Genomic DNA, 20,547 nt, shown 5'->3' with positions numbered 1-20,547 from the left:
AATCTGACAGTCAAATACATGCTTGCCCTCAAAAGGCATATTAACGAAGTTCTGTTGCACCTCTCACCTAAACCTCTACACCCTACGCCAAGCATGCCTGCGAAGGCGAACAGACACTGGTATTGATCTCTGTAACTGCTGTACTTGCAACATCTAGGACACAAGGTAAACTGGTGTTGCTAATGGTTATGCCCTCAGCAACGAGCTCTTTCAGTGAACCTCAGAAATAGGCTTTATGAGCTTTTCCATGGCCTCCCAGTGAAACCAATCGTACCTGGAGAGGAGGCCTCAAATGCCATTATTTTGCCTGCAGCATCACATTTCTTTGATGCTTTATCAGGGGAGGAGTAACCCCTGTGGCTTGGGTAGAAGCAATCTTACTGGCAGCGTGTACTACTACTAAAGCCAGTTAAGTGTTCTTTCAAATACAAGGCGGGTCTTTCTAGGGCAGGTTTGTACTTTTTTTTCCGGGGCTTACAATCCAGACCTTAAATGGATAATTAATGGCATCACTGGTGATTTTAATATGCCATTGATAAGAAGTAGGTAACCAACGGACTACTATGTTTCCGGGAGGAAGTCATCCTTGTACTCTACAGTATGTCGCTTGACCTAGTGGTGTTCAGCAGACCACTGTATTACTGTATGATACCCAGTAGCATCATCTGGTGGAGACTGCTTAACAGGCTGGGCTCAAAGTCCGGGCCATCACGTCAGTCAGGCATATAATCCTCCCAAGGATCACCCCACCGTCTCCTGTGGCCTAATATGCTCTTTGTCTGTGTCCTGTGGGTAGTAGGGACTGCTACATCAGAGTATTTCAGGTGGAGAAGACTGGGATTCTTCCTCAAAAGACAGGCGCCTCCTTTTTAGAATGGAGAGGACTCCTGGAGCCAGAGGTATGGTGAGTATATTGTCAGTGTCTAGGCGAATGATAAAGCATTTTAAGCTTTTCATAATTGACGTCATCCAGTCTTTCAAAGATCGACCCATTTGAGGTGTTTGACATCGGTGTCAGTGGGGGTCTTGAGGTGTTAACTCTTTGGCGTTGATTCAGCTCTGACGGGGGCTTGTCAACAGCATGAGTCTGAGGTGGTTGTGGAGCTGTGTGAGGCAGTGGCTCCTGCACCAAGTGAGGATATCGCTAAAGGCTGAGTTGAGCAATGAGCTGGTGATGGATCAATATGAGTGTCTTTGCCCATGGCTTTGCTTGACACCGAGACATCATCTGTCGATGAGGACCTTAGTCCTCTTTTGGCTCAGCTCTGGGTTTGATGCCAGATCCCCTCGGGAGTGCTGCACTACCTTGGCTGTTCAATGCATGCGGGCTCAAGACTGACCTTGAGTCGCACCGCTGTGTGGCGTAACTTTATTCTTCAGTCGCGAAACTTATGCCTGCTTTGGTGCTGTCTCAAGGAATACAATCTCTTCCCTTGATGTCGAAGGTCTCAGAGAAGCGGGCCTTGAGTTCTTCCTGCCTTCTTCATGCTCCTGGCCCCAGGTATTGTGCGAAGGGGTGTGCTCTTCCTCCCGAGAGCCTAGTATATCTTCTGCACCAAAAATGTTGGGCCGATAACTCTCCATGCTGCATCTTGTAATGAACCTACACGTTTCTCTCCTGTGTCGGAATTCTAGCAGCGGAAAGTGAGGCAGGCATCACAAGACGATTCTCTGTGATTGGGGAGGTAGCAGAGGTTGCAGACTTTGTGGTTATTGGTCCAAGAGTATTTCACAATGCACCTAGGACAGAAATGGAATTAAGTAAGCACTCAGTCCGAGGTGCATTTCAGAGAAAACCATCAACCAGCCTGGAAGGGGAACTGTGAATGGAGGCCGCAGTATGATTGAGTGCGTGTGACTTCAAAAGTCTATTCTGAAACTTTTTTTTTATGCAAAGCCATTCTTTTGTTGCTGGTATCAGAAAAGGAAGCTCCAGAAGCTGAAATATCACCAAAAACCAAGTAATCAGGTGCGTGTAACGCTTCAACTTTGGAGCAGCGTCCGAACCTCCAAGCCTGATGGTGAAAGAAAACAATCTGAGGTGGAGCCATTGTGCTGATGGATTCAGAAGCAAGGGAGTAGTCACAGTAGGGCTTGTGACTCAAACTTCTTTAAAGTAAAACAAGTTTCAAACATCTGGGTCCATCGCCAGCCAGCAAGAGTAAGCAGGACATCTGTATCTAAAGCTTGCTACATATACATATACATACATACACATATATATATATATATATATATATATATATATATATATATATATATATATATACACACACACATATTATGAATGAAAGGGACTTGTAGAGTGCGCAGTTACTCCAAGGAGTGTCCCAGCGAGGGAGCTCATTTCATGCCTTGGCCGTAAGGAAGGAACAGGCTTTAATGCCCCTTTGAACATATTTGAAGCATAGGATTACTAGAAGTGAGAGACAAGCAGAACGCTGCACTTTAAACTGAATATACTGGACAAAACAAATGTAATCAGTTTCGTACCAGGCAGCCAATGCAGTGCTTTAAGAGCAGCTGCGGTAAAGGTAGTAGGGAATACTGGGCAGTTCCCAGGTTTTAGGTGGACAGCAGGTTCATAATATGAAGCACTTTACAACATCACAGACAATCTGAAACTGCTTACATCAAACGTCTGTTTTCTGGCACAGTTTTTAAGAATAAGATTAACATAATGACGCTAGTAAGGAGGTTTGTTTTTGCATCCTAAAAAATATCTTTCTTGTATAATTATGATTTTTAAACAAATGCATTTGGTGTTCTTTATATGTATCAACCTTTGTGACTATGTCAATTGGTCTAATCTAGGTTTAATCTTTTCTCAAACCTCTTATGCTCTTATATTTGTTTATGCTTTTATTCTGCATTGAGATGGGCTTTGAGACAAACTACCTAAATACCACTGTAACTTAAGCAAACCGGCTTTTCCATCATCTATGGAACAATATCTTTTGAATTCATCAGTCACGTAGTTAAAGCATATATAGGGCATTCATTTACCACCTGCTTTACCTTGAGGAAAATTCGGCAGTAAACTGTAATAAGGCATCTCCTTCATCTTCTGCATTGTCTGGCACTGAAAGAAAAATGAAAAAAATACATTGGATCACAATGCTCACTGTTAGATTACAGAACATACGTTTATGCTCCAGACTGTGTACCCACAAAAGTTTTCTTTCCACTTGAGCATAACACTAATTTAGCAAAGTTATTCCTGATCATCTAATGCAAGTGGAGGCTTCAGCTATGCTGAGGGCACGTTTTATCCATTCAACCTAAAACAGCACGCCATGCACTCACTTTCTTGGGCAGTTAGCTCATCTTAAGCATCTTCTCTATGTTCTCCACATCAACAAAAGCGCCCCGTTACTCTTGTTCACCTAAGTTATATACCTTCCCTTCTCTCTTTCGGGACACATGTTGCAATCATATTCCTACTTCGTCACATTCTTATGTCACAGGCTCTTATGTACCCGCTCATGCTCTCTTTTGCCCTTCACTTGGCTGCTTTACTAGACCCCAGAAAAGGTGGGTGGCTGGGGGTTCTTTCCAATGTATTGTAGTGATTATTATTGTGTTTAACTGACAACTAAAATGATTCATAGATGGTTTATGTTTTAGGTTTAAAGTATTTTATTCAACACCTCATACAAAGACCAATTAGCATCAACATGGGTCATTCTGTTCAGGCGGGGAAAACCCCAATTCCAGCTGGAACGGTTAGGTGCAATGTATTTGTATCAGTCCCCCTCGGCTATACCTGAATTGCCATGTCACAGTATGAGGTAACATTTCCATTCAAACTCCCCCCCCGGATCCCAACAACCCAACTCCCGGATCCCGACACCCCCCCCCCCCCCCCTCCCCCTACGTCCAGTGCACCAACATCACGCATGGCTGACATCAAGGTCACCGCCTGCTGGGGAAGTGTGTCTCCCACCAAGTCACGGGGCTTGTGCTGCGGGGCTCGTGAGCCGCATGAGGCGGAGGTATTTGGGACAGGTAATCTCTTTAAATTCCGTCAGCAACAGGGAATGAAATGGCTGCCAAAGTTCTGAAAATTGCGTTATATCCCCTGCCACCGTCAGCGACAACTTCTCCATGCCCAGCACGTGCCACAATCTATGGAGCCAGCCCGTGACAGAGGGTATCGTGGCAGTATGCCAATGTATCAGGATATTTTGAACTGCTGAGCCCAGCGCGATGATACAGAAAAGGGGGTGGTGATGAACAGAGTGTCTGAATTAAGCAGACCACTCTTACCCAGTCCAAAGATCAGCCCAGCGCGATGGCAATCTGCCTGCCTCTACGGGATCTGAGGGGATACATGAGTCCATTCGGGAGCCCTAGTAAGGTGTAAGCGGGGAAGCGTGGCAGTTCAATGCCAAAATGTGTATCAATATCATCTAGCACTTCCTTCCAGTACGCGTCCAGGAGGGGGCAATCCCATAGAATGTGTGTAAGTGTACCTCGGTGCCCACACCCTCTCCAACATGTGTCCCCCTTGCTACGGTCAAATTCGTGCACCCGTTCTGGCGTGTAGTACCAATAGGTGGAAACCTTGGTCAGTGTGTCAGTAAGGCCCATATGGTACGCCGAATGCCGCGCTCTATAGGATATGTTCTCCCATTCCTTAGGGCTCAGTGTCCTCCCCAACTCCCTTTCCCACCTCTCTCTCCCCGGGTTATAGAAGTGTGTGGACGGCGGTTGTAGTAACTTATAGAGATCTGTAATCAATTTTGAGTCTGAGGTGCGCGTAAGCAGCCACTGTTCATAAGGTAGAAAGCGCCTGTCTGCAGTCTCCCTCACCTGTGGCTGAAGAGCCCAGTGGCGGGCCTGCATATAGCGGTGCCTCTCAGTCTCAGGAAGCGAAAACTCCTGGCGGAACAGCACGAAAGGGATCACTCCCTCCTTGTCGTACATATGGCTCAAGGCTCGACATCCTGCTTGTCTCCAATGTGCGAATGCTCCCCGTTCCATACCTGGGGTAAAGTCTGGGTTGTCCACCAACGGCGTGAGCAGCGACGGGAAAGAGGTGAGGCCAAACGTGGTGGCAGTGGCATCCCAAACCCGTAGTGGCACCCTCGTAACGAAGGAGGCGTACAAATTTTTGGGTCGATGAGTCCGGCGCAGGAACGGGTCCTCCTGCAGGGGCCGCCCCGCCACCGCCTGGTCCTGGAAGAGCCAGTGCTTATCGGACTCCCACCTACTCCATTCCACTAGATAACGCAACTGCGCCGCCCGGAAATACCTACGGAAGTCAGGTATCCCCAACCCTCCTGCCTCAGGGGCCAATAATGAGAGGGTTCTACGCAGCTGCGGGATCCACCCAACAGGCGGCTGGAGCGGCAGGGCCCGAAACAAATATAGCACCTGCGGGAGAATCGTCATTTTAACCGCGGCTATCCTGCCTAACCAGGAAAGGGTGCCGCGGTTCCAACGCCCCAATTCCTCCTTGATTTTAGCACCTAGTGCCGTGTAATTGGCCGACACCATGGCCGGCAAGGTGGGTGCTATCTGGATCCCCAGATAGGGTATTGCAGCTGACGACCAAATCATGTGGAATCGGCCCTGCAGGTATGTCCTAGTGGAGGGGTCAAGGGAGACATCCAGAGCCACCGACTTCCCCATATTCAGCTTAAACCCCGCGACCGCGCCAAAGGAGGCCAGCTCCTCGACGCAGGACGGTAGGGCCATCCGGGGCCCGTCAAGCGACAGGATGACATCGTCAGCGTAGAGGCTTATAGCGTGTGTAAAACCTCCCATCCGCACACCGGTCACCGCCGGATTGTTCCGTATCCATTGGGCGAACGGCTCCATATAAAGAGCAAAGAGCAGGGGTGAGAATGGACATCCCTGCCTCGTGCCCCTTTCGATATTAAAATCTCGAGAGGCATACCCATTCACCCGAACCACCGCAGTCGGACGTCTGTAGCAGTTGAAGATCATAGAGCGGAATTTGTCCCCTATGCCCGCCTTCACCAGCACCTGCTCCAAGTAAGGCCAGTGCACTCGGTCGAACGCCTTCTCCGCGTCCACCGCTAACATCATTCGTTCCCCCGGGATCCGGGAGGCTTTCTCAAGCAGGTGGACGATCTGTTTTGTGTTGTCAACTGTCTGTCTCCCCGGGACAAAACCGGCCTGGTCAGGATCTACAAGACCGGATAAGTGCGGGGCCAAACGAGTGGCCAGGATCCCCGTATACAATTTTAGATCGACATTCAGAAGAGATATCGGCCTGTATGATCCACAGTGCTTCGGGTATTTCCCGGGTTTGGGGATCACTGTGAAGGAAGCCCGCAAAAGATCAGGCGGAATAGCCCCGGGTGTGGCAAACGAGTTGAAAAGACGGGTAAGAATAGGGGCCAGCGACGTGCAAAACGTTTTGTAGAAGAGCGCGGTATACCCATCTGGGCCTGGCGCTTTGCCATGTTTAAGCCTAGCGATGGCAGAGACCACCTCTTCTATCCTGACATCCCTGTCCAGGTGTTCCGCCTGCAGGGGAACCAGTGAGGGCAAGGCGACAGATATGCGGCTACGGCCGGCTCATCCAGCGGCTCCCCAGTGTAGAGCTCCTCATAAAACCCGCGGAAGACGGCCGCGATGTGGGCGTCCTCTGTCTCCGTGGTCCCCGTGGGGCTAGAGATCTCCTTTATCAGCTGACTCTGGCGCGCTACTCGAAGTCTGTTGGCCAGCAACTTGCCACAGCGGTCACCCCCTGTGTAAAAGGTGTGGCGCAGCCGGAGTGCGGCGTACTCCGCCCGGTCCAAGTCCAGAGCAGCTAGGGCCTTCCTTGCCCCTTTGAGCTGCCGCCATATTCTAGGGGCCCCCGTCCTGTGATGGATCTGTTCAGGCTCAGGACCGCCTTCAGAGCCGCCCACTGTGTAGCCCGGGCGGTGTCAGCGTTGTCATTGTGCGTCAGGTATTCCCGGATAGCGCCCTCAATACGATCCACCAGCACCTTCCTGTGCAGCAGGGTGTCCCGCAAGCGCCACGTCCGGGGGGGGGAGAGCCGCCGGGGGCAGACTCAACGTGGCATCAACCGGAGCGTGATCCGAAAGGGACAGCACTCCTATGTCCGATCCCGAGACCAGCGCCTGCACCGGAGACGTGACCAGCAAGTGATCCAGCCTCGCGTACGTCTTGTGCGCGTGGGAGTAATACGAATAGTCTCTGTCTGCTGGGTGCAAGTGGCGCCAGAGGTCAAGGAGACCCACCTCCGCCAGCCACTCCTTACCGTCGGCCGGGAACTCCCCGACCTGCGGGTAGCGCTGAGCCGACCTGTCCATAGCCGAATCAAAGACCATATTAAAGTCCCCTCCGATAATGACGTGTCTGTCTTGCGAGGCAGTGATATCTTCTACCGCTGCTCGCAGGAAACGTTCCTGTCGTTCATTGGGGCTGTACAGGGATCCGATTGTAAACATAAGACCCCCAATTCGAAACCGAAACGCTAACAGTCTACCCCTCTGTTCCGCAAGCTTGTGGAGGATCTCCCCTTTAAAGTGACTGGCTACCAGTATTGCCACCCCCGCTGTCTTAGTGGTGCTAGATGAGAAGAACTGTGACGGGAACTTACGGGAGCGCAGTCTATGTGTGTCTCGCGGCAGCAGGTGCGTCTCCTGAAGGAGGCATATGTCAGCGTGTGTATTCTCAAGGAGGGAGAGCACCCCCCGCCGTTTGACAGGGTTGTTCAGACCCCTGACGTTCAGGGTAACGACCTTAAAAGTGTTAGGGGGCATAGAAAGAAAAGAAGGCAGTAAGCAAGAGGAGGCGGGGCGCAAAGGCGCCACAGTGGCACCAGAAGCAGCAAGGCAAAAAAGGAAATGCATGTGTACATGTAGCTACATGACGTAGGCAAACTAAGTTGTGTGACCACTCCCCGAACCCCCAACAATCGTACTGTGCACTGGACGACCCTCCCCCCCATCCCAACTCCCGGATCCCTTCCCCCTGTCTCAACACCCCAACCGCCCCCAACCCGCGGCCCAAACCACCCCAACAGCCCCGACCCCCCCCTCCCTGGTTCCCCAACTGTCCCCAAGATCCCATTGTCCCAGTCCGGTCCTCAACGGACAAGTCTGTAGAAAAGTACAAAAGTGGACGTCCAGCCACTACGCATCAACCCGCCCCCCTCCCCCAGGACCCTCAAACCTGCATTACTGTGGAAGCGATGGCGATCTCCCCCCGGAGTTCTTCTTAAGCAGTCAGTGCAACCTCTCCGGTCGCCGTGTCCCTGGCCACTCCTCGCACCGCGCTGTCCATCTCAGCTCGAACAGTGGGTGAATCCGGTCGCGCGGAGGAGGCTGAGGAGCGGCGACCAGGGACCCCCTGCCAGCCATCCCTGGTGACACGCCGGCGATTCGGAGTCGGGGCCTCCTCGTCCGTCGCGGTGATTCCCAGTACTCCACAGGTGTCCTGGAGAGAGCATAACTGATGCAAGGTCCCGTTCCAGCGGAAGATGATGCGGAAGGGATAGCCCCATGAATATCGAGTGTCATGCTCCCGCAGAAAGTCAGTTGCGATCTTAAAGGCCCGGCGTTTCTGTAGCGTGATCGCCGACAGGTCCTGGAAGAGGGCCACCCGGTGACCCCGAAAATCCAAGGAGGGTTTCAATCGCGCCTCTCGGAGGATCCTCTCCTTCAGAGGGTAGTCCGGCAGGAATGCTAGGATATCCGGAGGAGGTGCAGAAGAACGGCGCCGCAGGCCAACTCTATGCGCCCTATCTATTCGAACGGGGAAGTCAGCCGGCTCCCCCAGGACCTCTCTGAACAAGTCTCTCAAGTAACCAGCCACGTCTTCCTCCTCCGCTCCGGAAGGAACTCCCCGGACTCGAAAGTTGTTTCTCCGGGACCGGTTCTCAAGGTCCTTGGCATGTGATTGAAGATCAATTTGCTGGTCCCGTAGCCATACCACTTCCTGCTGCAGCTGTGAGATCTCCTCGTCCCGGGCATGCCCGGCCTCCTCCATCGTGGCCACCCTCTCACCCAGACCGTCAACTTCTCTTCGTACCTCCCGCACTTCTCCAGCCACCTCTTGTTTCAGTGTCTGAAAGTCCTCCCTTAGGGAGCTGAAGAGGGATTCCAGGAAAGATCTGGTGACCGGGGGTTCCCCTCCATGCGCTCCCTGAGAGCCACCCGGTGGGCTCGAGGATTGTTGCCCTCGATCTTGCCTCGCAGTGCTTCTGTTCAACATTTCAGGCAAGGTTCTGTCCCCCTTCTTGGTCCCTTTATTGTTGGCCATCCTGCGTGCAATAGCGTACTCCCGGGCAGTCTATGACGCTGCCCGTCCTGCACAGTCGCTCCCCTCGCCCCCTGGGTGCTGCAGGCAAGCTGTCGCCGCTCTCCGGGTCGTGCCGCCCCCCAGCCACGTGCACCGCGCTCCATCCACCTCCACTCCCAGGCCAGATAGCGCCACCTGCTCTATACTCTCGGTGCTGGGCTGGGCCACACTGTCCCTCCCGACTGCCCAGTAGCCTTCTGGGCCCTTGAGAGCCCCGCCCGCCGCGTTGGCTTCGTCCTGGCCTGGTCGACTACCAGAGGCCCACCTGTGCTGAATATCAGGGTCTCTAGGCAGACCCTCAAGTCCTTAGGGGTCACAGACCGGCAGACAGCTAGTGACTTAGGCTCGAGTCCGGCAGCCTACCTCCACATCTAACAGCAGTCGTGCAGAGGGGCAGCCCACCTCGCTTCGTGCACTCACACCGCCACTCCTTCCGCGGACGTGACCGCCAGGCAGGCCTAGGCAGCGTCAGGCCGCCCGAGGCCCCGTCTCCCCAATGCGCCAATTCCGCAGCCAGGGTCGAATCCAGCAGCGGAGGGTCCGAGCACCACCCGGGGGGGCCGCCGAGCCGGAAGCAACCCCCGACGCGGCACCAGGGTCTAGGAGGCCGCCCGCCGCCGGCGCGTCCCGTGGCACCACTCGGGTAGCAACAACAAAGTTCACAGTTGACCCCCTCGGGAGTGTGTCCCGTCACTTTACTCCACTCCGACGTCAGGGAGTGCGTAGCTGGCCGAGGGCGCTCTCAACCCCCCACCAAGGCCCGGCGTGTAGGCCGCAGCTCGGGCCCCAGGTAGTTCCTCCCGCCGGGGTCCGCTCCTCTATCTCTCCGCTCGTGGGCGTCGGCCTTCTCAGGATTCCGGGGCCTCCCGCGAGGCCGGGTCCGCCCCCCTGCCGCCGCAAGGCAGGTCACGCCGATTCGGGCACCTCCGGGCCGCACCACCTCCACGAGGCTGCTCCCGACTCCGCTACAGGCCCTCGTACCGGGCCGCCGTCCCTCTCGGTCGCGCCTGCAGCACTGATCCCGGCGGCTACAGGGCTTGCCCTCGCATCGGGCGACGTCGCTGGGATCCCTCTACCTCTGGCTGCCGAATCACAGCAGCTCGGGGGGAGATCAGTGCTGGATGACGGTCCCAGGGCCCAGGTTCAGAGGAGCTCGCGGCAGATGCGACTACTCACTCCGCCATCTTGGCCACGCCGATGGTTTATGTTTTGGGGTCATTTTAATTGGCATCCATTTTTCTCGTTTTACTAAAGGAGTCATATTCTTTGGTATATGTTACTTCTTCTCAGAATAATGTGTTTAGTATCCTGCAGTGTCCTAAATGTTGCACAAACATTTGTGTTGGGTTGCCTGAATCTGCTTCAGTCTGCGTGTTCTGGGTTTCTGGACGTTTTTCCCTTTGAAGACAATGAACGTGAGAACTTGTTAGCAGGAGCGGCTCCAGGAGGAGCGTTGCCCCACAGGAAAAATAAAATGATAATAACATTGTTAATACTGGCTATGTAAAGTGTTGTAAATAGAAAGTCCATGAGCCAGGTATACTAAACCGGATAGCTTTATTCAGGCTTAGTTCCAGGGTAAGTTAGGAAGATGAAGATAAGTAGATGAAAGCATTCCCACCAGGAGCAGCCTCCCTGCTGCTGAGCCTGCATCCACCAACTGACACTTCCACACATAACCAAGCACCCAAGCATTCCAACCCACATCATCACACATTCCAGCACTCATCCTGGCAGAGCAGTAGGGAAGACTTATCTAGGGAAGAGGAATGGCAACAAGTAAGTTATAACATAAAGGTCGGGTGGGGCTGGGCTGTGCTTCACGAAGAGCAGGGCGAGGAGTGTTGAGCACACTCTAAAGTACGTATGTCGGTTTGGTCAGCCATCTTGGGCCGGCCTAACAGTCAAGTGCGGAGAACATGTCCAGGCTCCCTCTCCCTGTCTGACAGCCGAACCACAACACTCAGACCAATCACAATGCTCCTGTAAGGCAGCATCCTGATTGGCTAGGGGAGTCGGGAGCCTGTGTGCTTCCTGCTTCGTCGTATGAAGAGAAAGAAGGAGAGGCAGACGCCAGAAAGGTAAGTTGTTTTCTTTTTTGGGTCAGGGGGGGGGGGGGTATAGATGATAAGATTATAGAAGGGTAAAAAGTGAATTAAAGGTATGTTTTCACTTCAGGGTTCTGAGTGACAACAGACAACTCTAGCTTTGCTTTCATTACATATTTGATATCACTCAGATCCTTTTGGTGACAAAACATTCCAGTAATTCACTGCTACCCTCCTATAATTCTATATATAACAGTTGAATTCTCTCATTACAATGCCTGCAGCCAGAGCCCGAAATCAAGGTGAAAGGTGTCATGTAGAATCATTACAGCTGCAGTTTATAAAAGAAAAAATGGGGCCTGGCTTTCTGCTTGTCTGATATATTATCCTAAAAAGAAAAAGTGATCAGCAGAAAGGTGATATTCATGACATGTCTATTTTTTTTTTCATGCTTTATGTAATTATGGGAAAGACAGAATCTGTCTCCATTTTTCTACACAATCTGAGCTACAGCTTTTTTTTTTATCTGATTCACATTCAACTGATTCAAATATATTTTTGCAACAAGTAAGTAAATGCTTTTTTATGTGTTTAATTTTGCAATACAAATTCAAATTGTATTCTTCATTTCTGCAAACATCCAACCTCTTTCATATGGCATGCCTATGTATTATTCAGAATAAAGTACCCCATGTATATATGTAAGGACTCAGACTTCCATGACCTTATAAAGGCGCTAAGCCTTCGGCCTTCTTTCTCTTTATGGTCATGGAGCTTATTGGTGACTTGCATATCCTTATAATACATGACCGGGGATAGCTTATCCCATATAGTAAAAACAAGCTTTGACATCCCAACTCGCTTGCAGTAAGAAAAAGTCACTGTAAAAATGTACTACAGCTGACGAGTGACGTCACAATTGCCCTCAGACTGTCCCCCTGTCCTATATTGCGTTGTTTCTTATCAAAAGAAAGGAGATGACAAGCCAATTGGAACCACCTGCGAGTAATGCAGTTCTCTTTAATGTTGATGTACATTGAAAATGGTTTGGAGAGGAAATACATGCTCTTAGAAAGAGAGGACAACACAGTGCTTCACATCCAACTCTGACATAGGTCTCCTGTAAACGTGGTCCCAAAACAATTTTAAAAAACTCAAATCCTTTCCCCATGAATGATTCTTTTACTACAAATGTTTATTTTTCATACTCTGTTCTCTGGCGCATTTTAATGTCCTTTAGAATGCCACACTGGTGAGCTACTGTAGTACCAACAGGAAGTATACATAATCAAGTTTGGATTGTGCTTTGAGCATAAAAAAAAGAAAATAAATACTTCCAGATAATATTTTGCTGTCAAAACCCCCAAGATTTAGAGAAGGGAAATAGGTGATTATAAAATAGAGCGTGCTGATTATAACTCGGATGTGAGGATTATGAATGATGTAGGACAGCATTTGTTATTTATAAGAAAGAAATATATAGGTGCTTCACAATCAATCAACGAGTGTGTGAGCAACAAGAAAAACGGAAGAGAAAAAGGTAGAGGAGAGAGAAACAAATATTTGGCATGGTGATGATGGAGAGAAGTGTAAGCCTTATCCATCCTCAGTATGTTCTTTTATGTTATGAATAATTGTAAGTGCACTATCACCTGAGTGGGTATCCTGGCGCTGAGCAGGTGTGGGTATGCTGGTTAATTGAAAAGCCAAGTCTTTAGCTTCTTGCGAAATTCAAAAAGAGAGGAGGAGGTTCTGATGTGAAGTGGAAAGCTGTTCTAAGCTTTAGGTGCAATGTAAATGGACTTAGAGGACGAAACATTGTACAAAAAGCCGAGGGTGCCACTCAGCAACAACCCATATGAACATCCAGTCTAGATTTAGCCTGGCATTATGTGCTGTTGTGCTCAGGGCGTATTCGGTTTTAGGTCTCGGCCTGATCCAGCGCATGCGCTGGTCTCGGCCAAGACATTAAGTAGGCTGCTTGGGAAAGTGCTACATTCCCGGCGACCAGCTGACCATCGCGCGCACAAGCACGTGCGCGAAGTGAACAGCACCTTTTTCGGCGCGGCCAATGCTTGTTTGGATTTCTGTTCTCAGTAGAGCAGCTGTCGCTGAAATGCAGGCTTCCTGGTTGGAAATGGTTACACCTTCATTTGCAAACTCTGCCTTGATTCTGGGCTTAGTAGCATTCTCAAGACGCCTTGGCCTTACGAAAGCTGCGCAAGGTCAAGATAATTATCGGAAGTGCTGTTTCCACGTCGCATCACAATGCCCTGTTTATTTCCATTTTTGCACTCGCTTGCATTGTGCCAACCATCCATGGAATAGTCGCAGGCTGAAAGTGGAAAACAGAAATATTGACAACAAAGAGCCTGAACAAGCCGGCAGCATCTCCTCCATAGAGGAGCTTTCATTCAGCAGAAGTGTTAATGTATTCTTTATAATCCGTAGTTAATCGGCATTGTGCCTTAGCTATACGTAACTGATTTTAAAACTCAAGCAGCCTCGCATTAAAAAAAAAAACACTTGAAGATATAGGGGCCGATTAGGATGGCGGACGGACTTGCGTCCGTCCGCCACCCCTGAGTAGGAGGGACCGTCCGCATGGGCAGCGGCGGTCCCTCCATGGCAATTAGGATGTGACCGCCAGGGTGGCGGTCACATCCTCTATTATTAACATTGCGGCGGGTGCAGCTTCAAGCTGCACCCGCCGCAATGTTAAAAAAGCATGTGTTGCATTTACATGCACAAAGCGGCAGGCACCGCACGGTGCCTGCTGCTTTGTGTACGCAAATGCTGGGGGGTACCATAGGTACCCCCCATGTGCACCCCCCACCCCCCATTCACCCAGGGGGCCCGCAACGGGCCCCCAAAGTGAATGTCCGTATGCTTTTCCATGGCGGAAAAGCCGCCGTGGAAAAGCATATTTACACAAACATCATAATATGGCGGACGGTGTCTCATAGACACCGCCTGCCATGTTATAGCTTTTCCGCCGCGGTCGGAAGCCGACCGCGGCGGAAAAGCGGCGGACGGAATTCCAGACCCACCAGCCATCCTAATTTGGCGGTGGGTCTTTGGAGTCTCCGCCGCGGTTTTTTCGCATCCTCCAGGCCGGCGGACACTTCCGCCGGCCCGGAGGATGCGGAAAAACCGCCATCCTAATCGGCCCCTAAGTGTTTTTTTTCTTTTACAACTGCGGTTTATCCTTGAGTGTATATATTCAAACTCAATTATGCCGAGGGCTTGAAGAATGAATCATAGCACATGAAAGTGCCAGAGTTCAAGGCGCTGTTTTCCAGTATAGAAAGTCTCTCTTAATGTAATAAGGTTTCACTTTTTAGGATGCCTCGTTCCCTCTGCCTTCGTGTCCCAACCCCCACTGGCACAACTTTGCCCTTCTCTGTTGTTATCAGGGTTATTGAAACTTTCCAGCATTTCAGTTTTTGCACCACTCTTTATATTTTTCACTTCATTTGTAGAAGAGATATTAGAAAGAAATGCAAATGGATTGATAAACAAGCACTGGCAACGCCATTAGCTCTGGCCTTGTTATACTTAATATTTAAATCATGTTTCTACTGTTGCACAACTATCTGTTCAGCACACTGCACTGTGCCTTGCAATGTCCTTCCAACTCAGGACAAACCTTTTAACCAGGTTGAGTAAAACGACAACACAGCCAAAAGGCAGTTTACATAGGATCAGTCCGTTTTGCACCTGACAAGAAAATGACATAGTCACTCACGTCACCAAGTTATGCCTCATTTCGAGTCCTGTTGTAATCCCAATGGTGTTGCTAACAAGAGTCACTGCCCGCAACTATGAGACTCCATATTTCACTCGGAGACTTTACCTGCTGAAAACAGGCGACGTATCCAGCTGAAGTACTCGTAAAAAAAAATTTAAAAAAAGGTGTAGAAACACAAATTCCTACATGTTATTCGCCGAAAACTTGGAATATGGAATATTTTCACCTCCACCCCCTGGAATTACAAATGCCTTTCTATCTGTAACTCCGGGCCCTGGTAAGTATAGGGTCCTTTAGTACACAGCATGTAAAGGCTGCTGTATCACATCCCACTTGATGGCGTCACATCTCTTTCCTGCATATAAGAATATAGCTTGCTGCTGCAAGCTGTTGACACTTAAAAAACATACTATACTACCATTCAGCTGAACACAGCTTGTAAACCAGTAAACCAGAGCTACTTCGCTTAAGACAAAGAAAACATATGAAGGAAAGGTAGGAGCAGGCCTATAAGAGTAGCCTTGGTTTACTGCTTTACGAGAACTATTCAGTTAAAAGGTAGTATAATCTGTTTAAGTGTAACAAATAAGTAAGCTGCAGCAATGTTTGTAATTGTTTTTGCAGGAAAGAGTAAGATGGTATACAGCAGTCTTTACAAAAGCACCAGTATTTCTCAAGCCCCAGAGTAACCAATAATGCGGCTTTGGTAGCTATCTCTTGAAATTTTCGGGGCATAACATGTAGGAATTGGTGTTTCTACACATTTTTTCACATGGGTTTGCTCAGTATTTCACCTGGAGACTTCACCTGCTTTCAGCAAGCAAAGTATCAGAGTAAAATGCTTCTGAGCTGTGGAGTCTCATTGTAACGTGGCGGGTCTTATCGTGGCCACCTCACTGAGATTACAGCAGGACTTGTAATAAGGTATAACCAGGGCCACTGGAATTTAGCGGTTGTGCGGCCGCAGCAATTTTCCTATAATTTTAGATTTGCCACATTTCCCACATAGTTCATCATCTGCTGCATTATCAGCAGATTAAAAAAAGCTCAAACGGTTCAATAACTACTAACAGCATGTGTTTTTTGTGCAGTGGACGGCCTTTTGCAATGGTTGACTGGTAACCTTTCTGTTGCTTATTGCTATATTTGGGTATTCAACTGGTACTAATGAGGTGCACCCAATGCCCAGACAGTGTTAACAAGTACAAAATAATGGAGTAATATTATTAAAAAATGTACCACATTACGCCACATGATTTGCCTTTTCTTGCCGCTTTATGTTTACTCAAACCTGCAGCATAATTTGCCCCTATCCTGCTGCATAATTCCAGTAGCCCTGGTATAATCAAGAGAAGACATTGATGGGGTGTTTTCTTCTCATGAGCAAAACGGACTGATCCTATGTAAATAATAACAAGCATTGACATAGCCAATAGGTCTCGCTTTTGGGACCTTATAAATATTTAGTTATGCGGCACAATATCCTTGGTGCAACAACATCAACTGTTCCTTGGCTAAACACTTATAAGGTCCCAAAGGCCAGACCTATTGGCTATGCTAATGCTTGTTTGAGAAAACAATAGAAAGGGTGACAGAGTGATAGTTGTGCTGATATGTGACAATAGTCCAAATTCACAATCTTTTAAGCTCCAAGGATAAGGTTTTGGCCACCCACCAACAACCAAAATGGGTAATGTAAAACAAGACCACTTATGATACAAAAAACAGAGTATATCCTGAGCTAAACACCAAGGTCAATGAGATTTCATCAAATAAATCTTGAGAGAGAAATAGTCGTCATATCTTCTTTTATTAAGACGTTGTTCTTTTTGAGACAAACTAGCCGCCAACACGTGTTTCGTCTTGGTAAGTGGACCATAGACTTCTTCAGGGCTGTGGCTAAATTCAATTGGTAAACTCGGTATGTAAACTCCACAAGTAATAAAAACGATCGATAATAATCTTCAGGTACGATGTGAAACCGACTCTCAAGACACAATTCCGTGGCGTGTATGCTAATGCTAGTTTGAGGTTAGGGTCCATCTTTTTCCAGAACATTTGCCTTGTTTTTGAAAAGTGCCTTGCATTTTCTTGAATAATATGCACAAGACCACCAAGAGTGGTGAGACGATCCCTCAGCCCTTTTCCAGTTGCAAAGAACTAACTACACAGCAACAACAATAAGCAGACTGCGAAGCAAAAGGATGTGTGTAACCTAGACATCAGCAAAAACATATGTCCGTGTAAGTTGAATTTTTAATGTCATTGTGGAATAATACTTCTCTTTTTCAACGTCTTCTCAGAAGTCTTAGGTTTGCTGCAATGATATTGACTTCAGCTGAAAGGCAGTACCAAGAATACTAGACATGGTGAGACCCATAGTACTTTCTTTTTACGTCGAGCTTGGAAGGCGCATGGGCTGCGTGACATGCTGTATTCGAGTGTGGACTTGAAACCCCACCCACTCTCCTCCCATATTTGTCATTGGCTTGTGCCATTGTCCTTCCTAAATGCTGGCTTCTGATTCGTTCATAGGGTTCTTAGTCCCTACTTAGAACTGCCTGGTCTTCATTTGTAACCTCCCATGAGGATTTGCCATTTAACTTTGTTTGTTTTCAGTACGTCTTATTTAGTCTTTATGCACTGTTTCTTTAATGAGTTTCACCTACTGCAGGCACGACATGCTTCCCTGAAACATTCAGCGCGCCATGCACACTTTTACTTTCCAAACAGACCGGGACAGTGGTGGCCGCTTCTTTGAAATGCATTAGATCTCGCATTTACAAGAGTTTCAGCGTTTGGCATTGTAAATGACATTGCCTTTTACGTGTTAATTATCAAAACAGAAAAATAAAAAGCATTGTCATTTTCAATGCCAATAGTTTAAACTCTCACAAATGGAAGACCTATTGCATGGCAAATACTTGTTTCAGTTGTGTAAGATCTGTGTATCAACCTGAATCTTGAATGAATGATTATGGTTGAGACGTTCGAATGAAAGAAAGATCAAAATAAGTGGGACCTGTTACTCTCTTTTGATGTGAGAGATTTAAGACTTTGATCACGTCTTTTTTAGGTCTCACCTACAAATAGCTACAGCTCTCTGTTAGAGACGATGCTTCAATGCCAATAATCCACACCTCCTGATGAAACACAGGTATAATCCATCTGTGATGCTGGGATTTACCAGTGGGCATCAGCAACCACTTAACTTTAGTATAATTAAGTACTAAGAGAATGTATCTCAGTTTGCAATGTCCACCCACGCCACACAGGACCTCATAACAAAAAATGTGTCATGTTGGGTATTTCTTTAAAAAACACCTTCTTTATTCAGATAAATCTTTAAAATTTAAGCAAAACAATCAGTTACTATATATTCTGCTTTCCCTACTGACACATGCTTGGGTTCCAAAGTAAAGCTTCCTCATGAGCTCCCAGGATTGCATCACATCACAAAAGCCCTCAGTTGGGCCTGTTAGGGCCTAACACAGAAGGATTTGCCAATGTTTGTAGATTTGCTTTCCACACATTGTCAAATGTAAACCACACCAAAGTGTCCGCCGTGCAGGTCTTGAGTATGGGAGAGATTTACCAGATTTGCCAGGGAGGTGCAGCACTTATTTTATGCACCCACTGTAGTGAAGGCAGGGCCTTGCGTGCACACATTGCTATGTTAGCTTAGCCTTTTAGTTGTTAAACACCATTTTGCTACTTTGCAGCTTTTACACACGACACTGTATGTATCTGTCATTGTAAGTTAACCTGCTGAATTTGCTTCACATGAGAAATCCTTGCTTGCGACATCTCTAGACTTACACCACGATCTCTGTCTGTAAAGTGTGAGCAGAAGCCTCCAAGGTTAACAAAACAATGTAAGCTGTTATTCGGGCTGATCGACTCACGCTCTAGACACAACATGCACACAGCTGCAGCTGACTGAAATTCTAGTGCCTTTAATATAGCACCGCATGCATGATTAGGGCACTTGGAGAAAATCCGTTTCCTGAAAGAGAGAGCTGCTGATCCTGATGTAATGTACTCCTTCGGATCTTGGAGGTATGGGGTTCCCCATTCAAGCCTAAGAGACCTTTTATTATTATGGTTTAAATCGTTTTATTAGTTTCATTAGTTTCAACAAGCAGAAAAAGGAAACATAGGCACTCTGCTCCATCAACAGTGTATATAAGCCCAACAGGGCGGGATGAAATGTATTACCAGAGGCTATTAGCAAGGAGCGGGCCTTCAAACAAGAGACGGGCTAAATCGCCCTAAGTAAGAAAAAAGGAACCCCTCCCTCCCCTAACCAAACCCTCGTCCACCATAACTGAAAAAGAAAAAAAGAGGGGGAGAAATACTCGGGAACTAGAGTGCTACTCTCAACGCTATGCTTGGCATAGCCTCCGGGGTACAGCGTCCGGAATTGGCGTGTCCGGGAGACGGAGGAGACGTAAGTACCTAGGGCATGTCAACTCCTGGAATTCTGCCGTGAGCAGTGTGAGGAAAGGACGCCAAAGCTCTGGAAATTCGGACCCCCTGCCCGCCACTGTCAGTGTAAGCTTTTCCATGCCCAGCATCTGCTATAGTCTGTGGAGCCATCCAGTAAGTGTCGGGGGTTGAGCGGAACGCCAGTGGGCCAGGATGTTCTGGGTCGCTGCTCCCAGGGCAATAGCGATCAGGCAGCCACTACGGGATTTAAGGGGTTATGTCAATGGATTGGGGAGGCCTCATAGGACATATGATGGAAAACGTGGGATCTGCGTGTCGAGGTGTGCATCCACCTCATCTAGGACTTGAGTCCAATAGGTTTGTATGACATGACAGCTCCAGAGAATGTGTTCTAGCGTGCCACCTCCCCGCACCCCCTCCAATAACGGTCGCTTCTACTTTTGTCAAATTGGTGAATGCGGTCAGGGTTGCAGTACCAATATGAGGCGACTTTAGTGAGCGTCTCCGTAAGACCCGAATGGTACGCTGAATGTCTAGCCCTATAATAAACTCCCTCCCATTCTTTGTGGCTCAAGGTTCTTCCCAGATCCCGTTCCCATCTGGTGCGGCCTGCATTGTATGTGTATGTGGTGGTGTTCAGCAGCATCTTGTAAATATCGGAAATAAGTTTCTTGTCTGAGGAGCGTGTTATCAACCACTTCTCATATGCTGTCAACAAAGGCTGAGCATTTGGCCAGACTGTGGGCAACCTTTTATTATTATAAAATATAGCTTCTAGCTAGGGAGGGTGGTACACTAGGCACTTTAGGTCCCGTTTCCACTAGCATTATAATATGCGTTCTCCCTTTGTGTTTTACGGAATTGTAACAATGCTGATCGTATTATTTTTAATCATATGCCTGCTTATGTTAGCAAAAATACTGCATCTTAGAGCACGTCGTTAAAATAAACATTTTAAAAAGTGTTTTTGATTGCCACCATTCCTGAGAGTATCCTAAGTCGCATGTTCTG

The 20,547-nt window shown here is 48.4% G+C and overlaps 1 protein-coding gene across 2 annotated transcripts in view; it reads right to left on the bottom strand.

Moving 5' to 3' along the window:
- FAF1 (Fas associated factor 1) overlaps positions 1–20,547 on the bottom strand; it is a 1,925,838-nt gene that overhangs the window by 790,239 nt on the left and 1,115,052 nt on the right. For both annotated transcript variants that reach the window (XM_078671305.1, XM_078671297.1), the window contains exon 11: positions 3,019–3,082. In XM_078671305.1, the coding sequence (XP_078527431.1) occupies positions 3,019–3,082 (64 nt within the window). The remainder of the gene's footprint in view (positions 1–3,018; positions 3,083–20,547) is intronic.

This window comes from Lissotriton helveticus, chromosome 1_2 (genome assembly GCF_964261635.1).
Source record: "Lissotriton helveticus chromosome 1_2, aLisHel1.1, whole genome shotgun sequence".
In the NCBI taxonomy this organism is placed as follows: Eukaryota; Metazoa; Chordata; class Amphibia; order Caudata; family Salamandridae; genus Lissotriton; species Lissotriton helveticus.
This window is presented reverse-complemented; position numbering and strand designations above follow the sequence as displayed.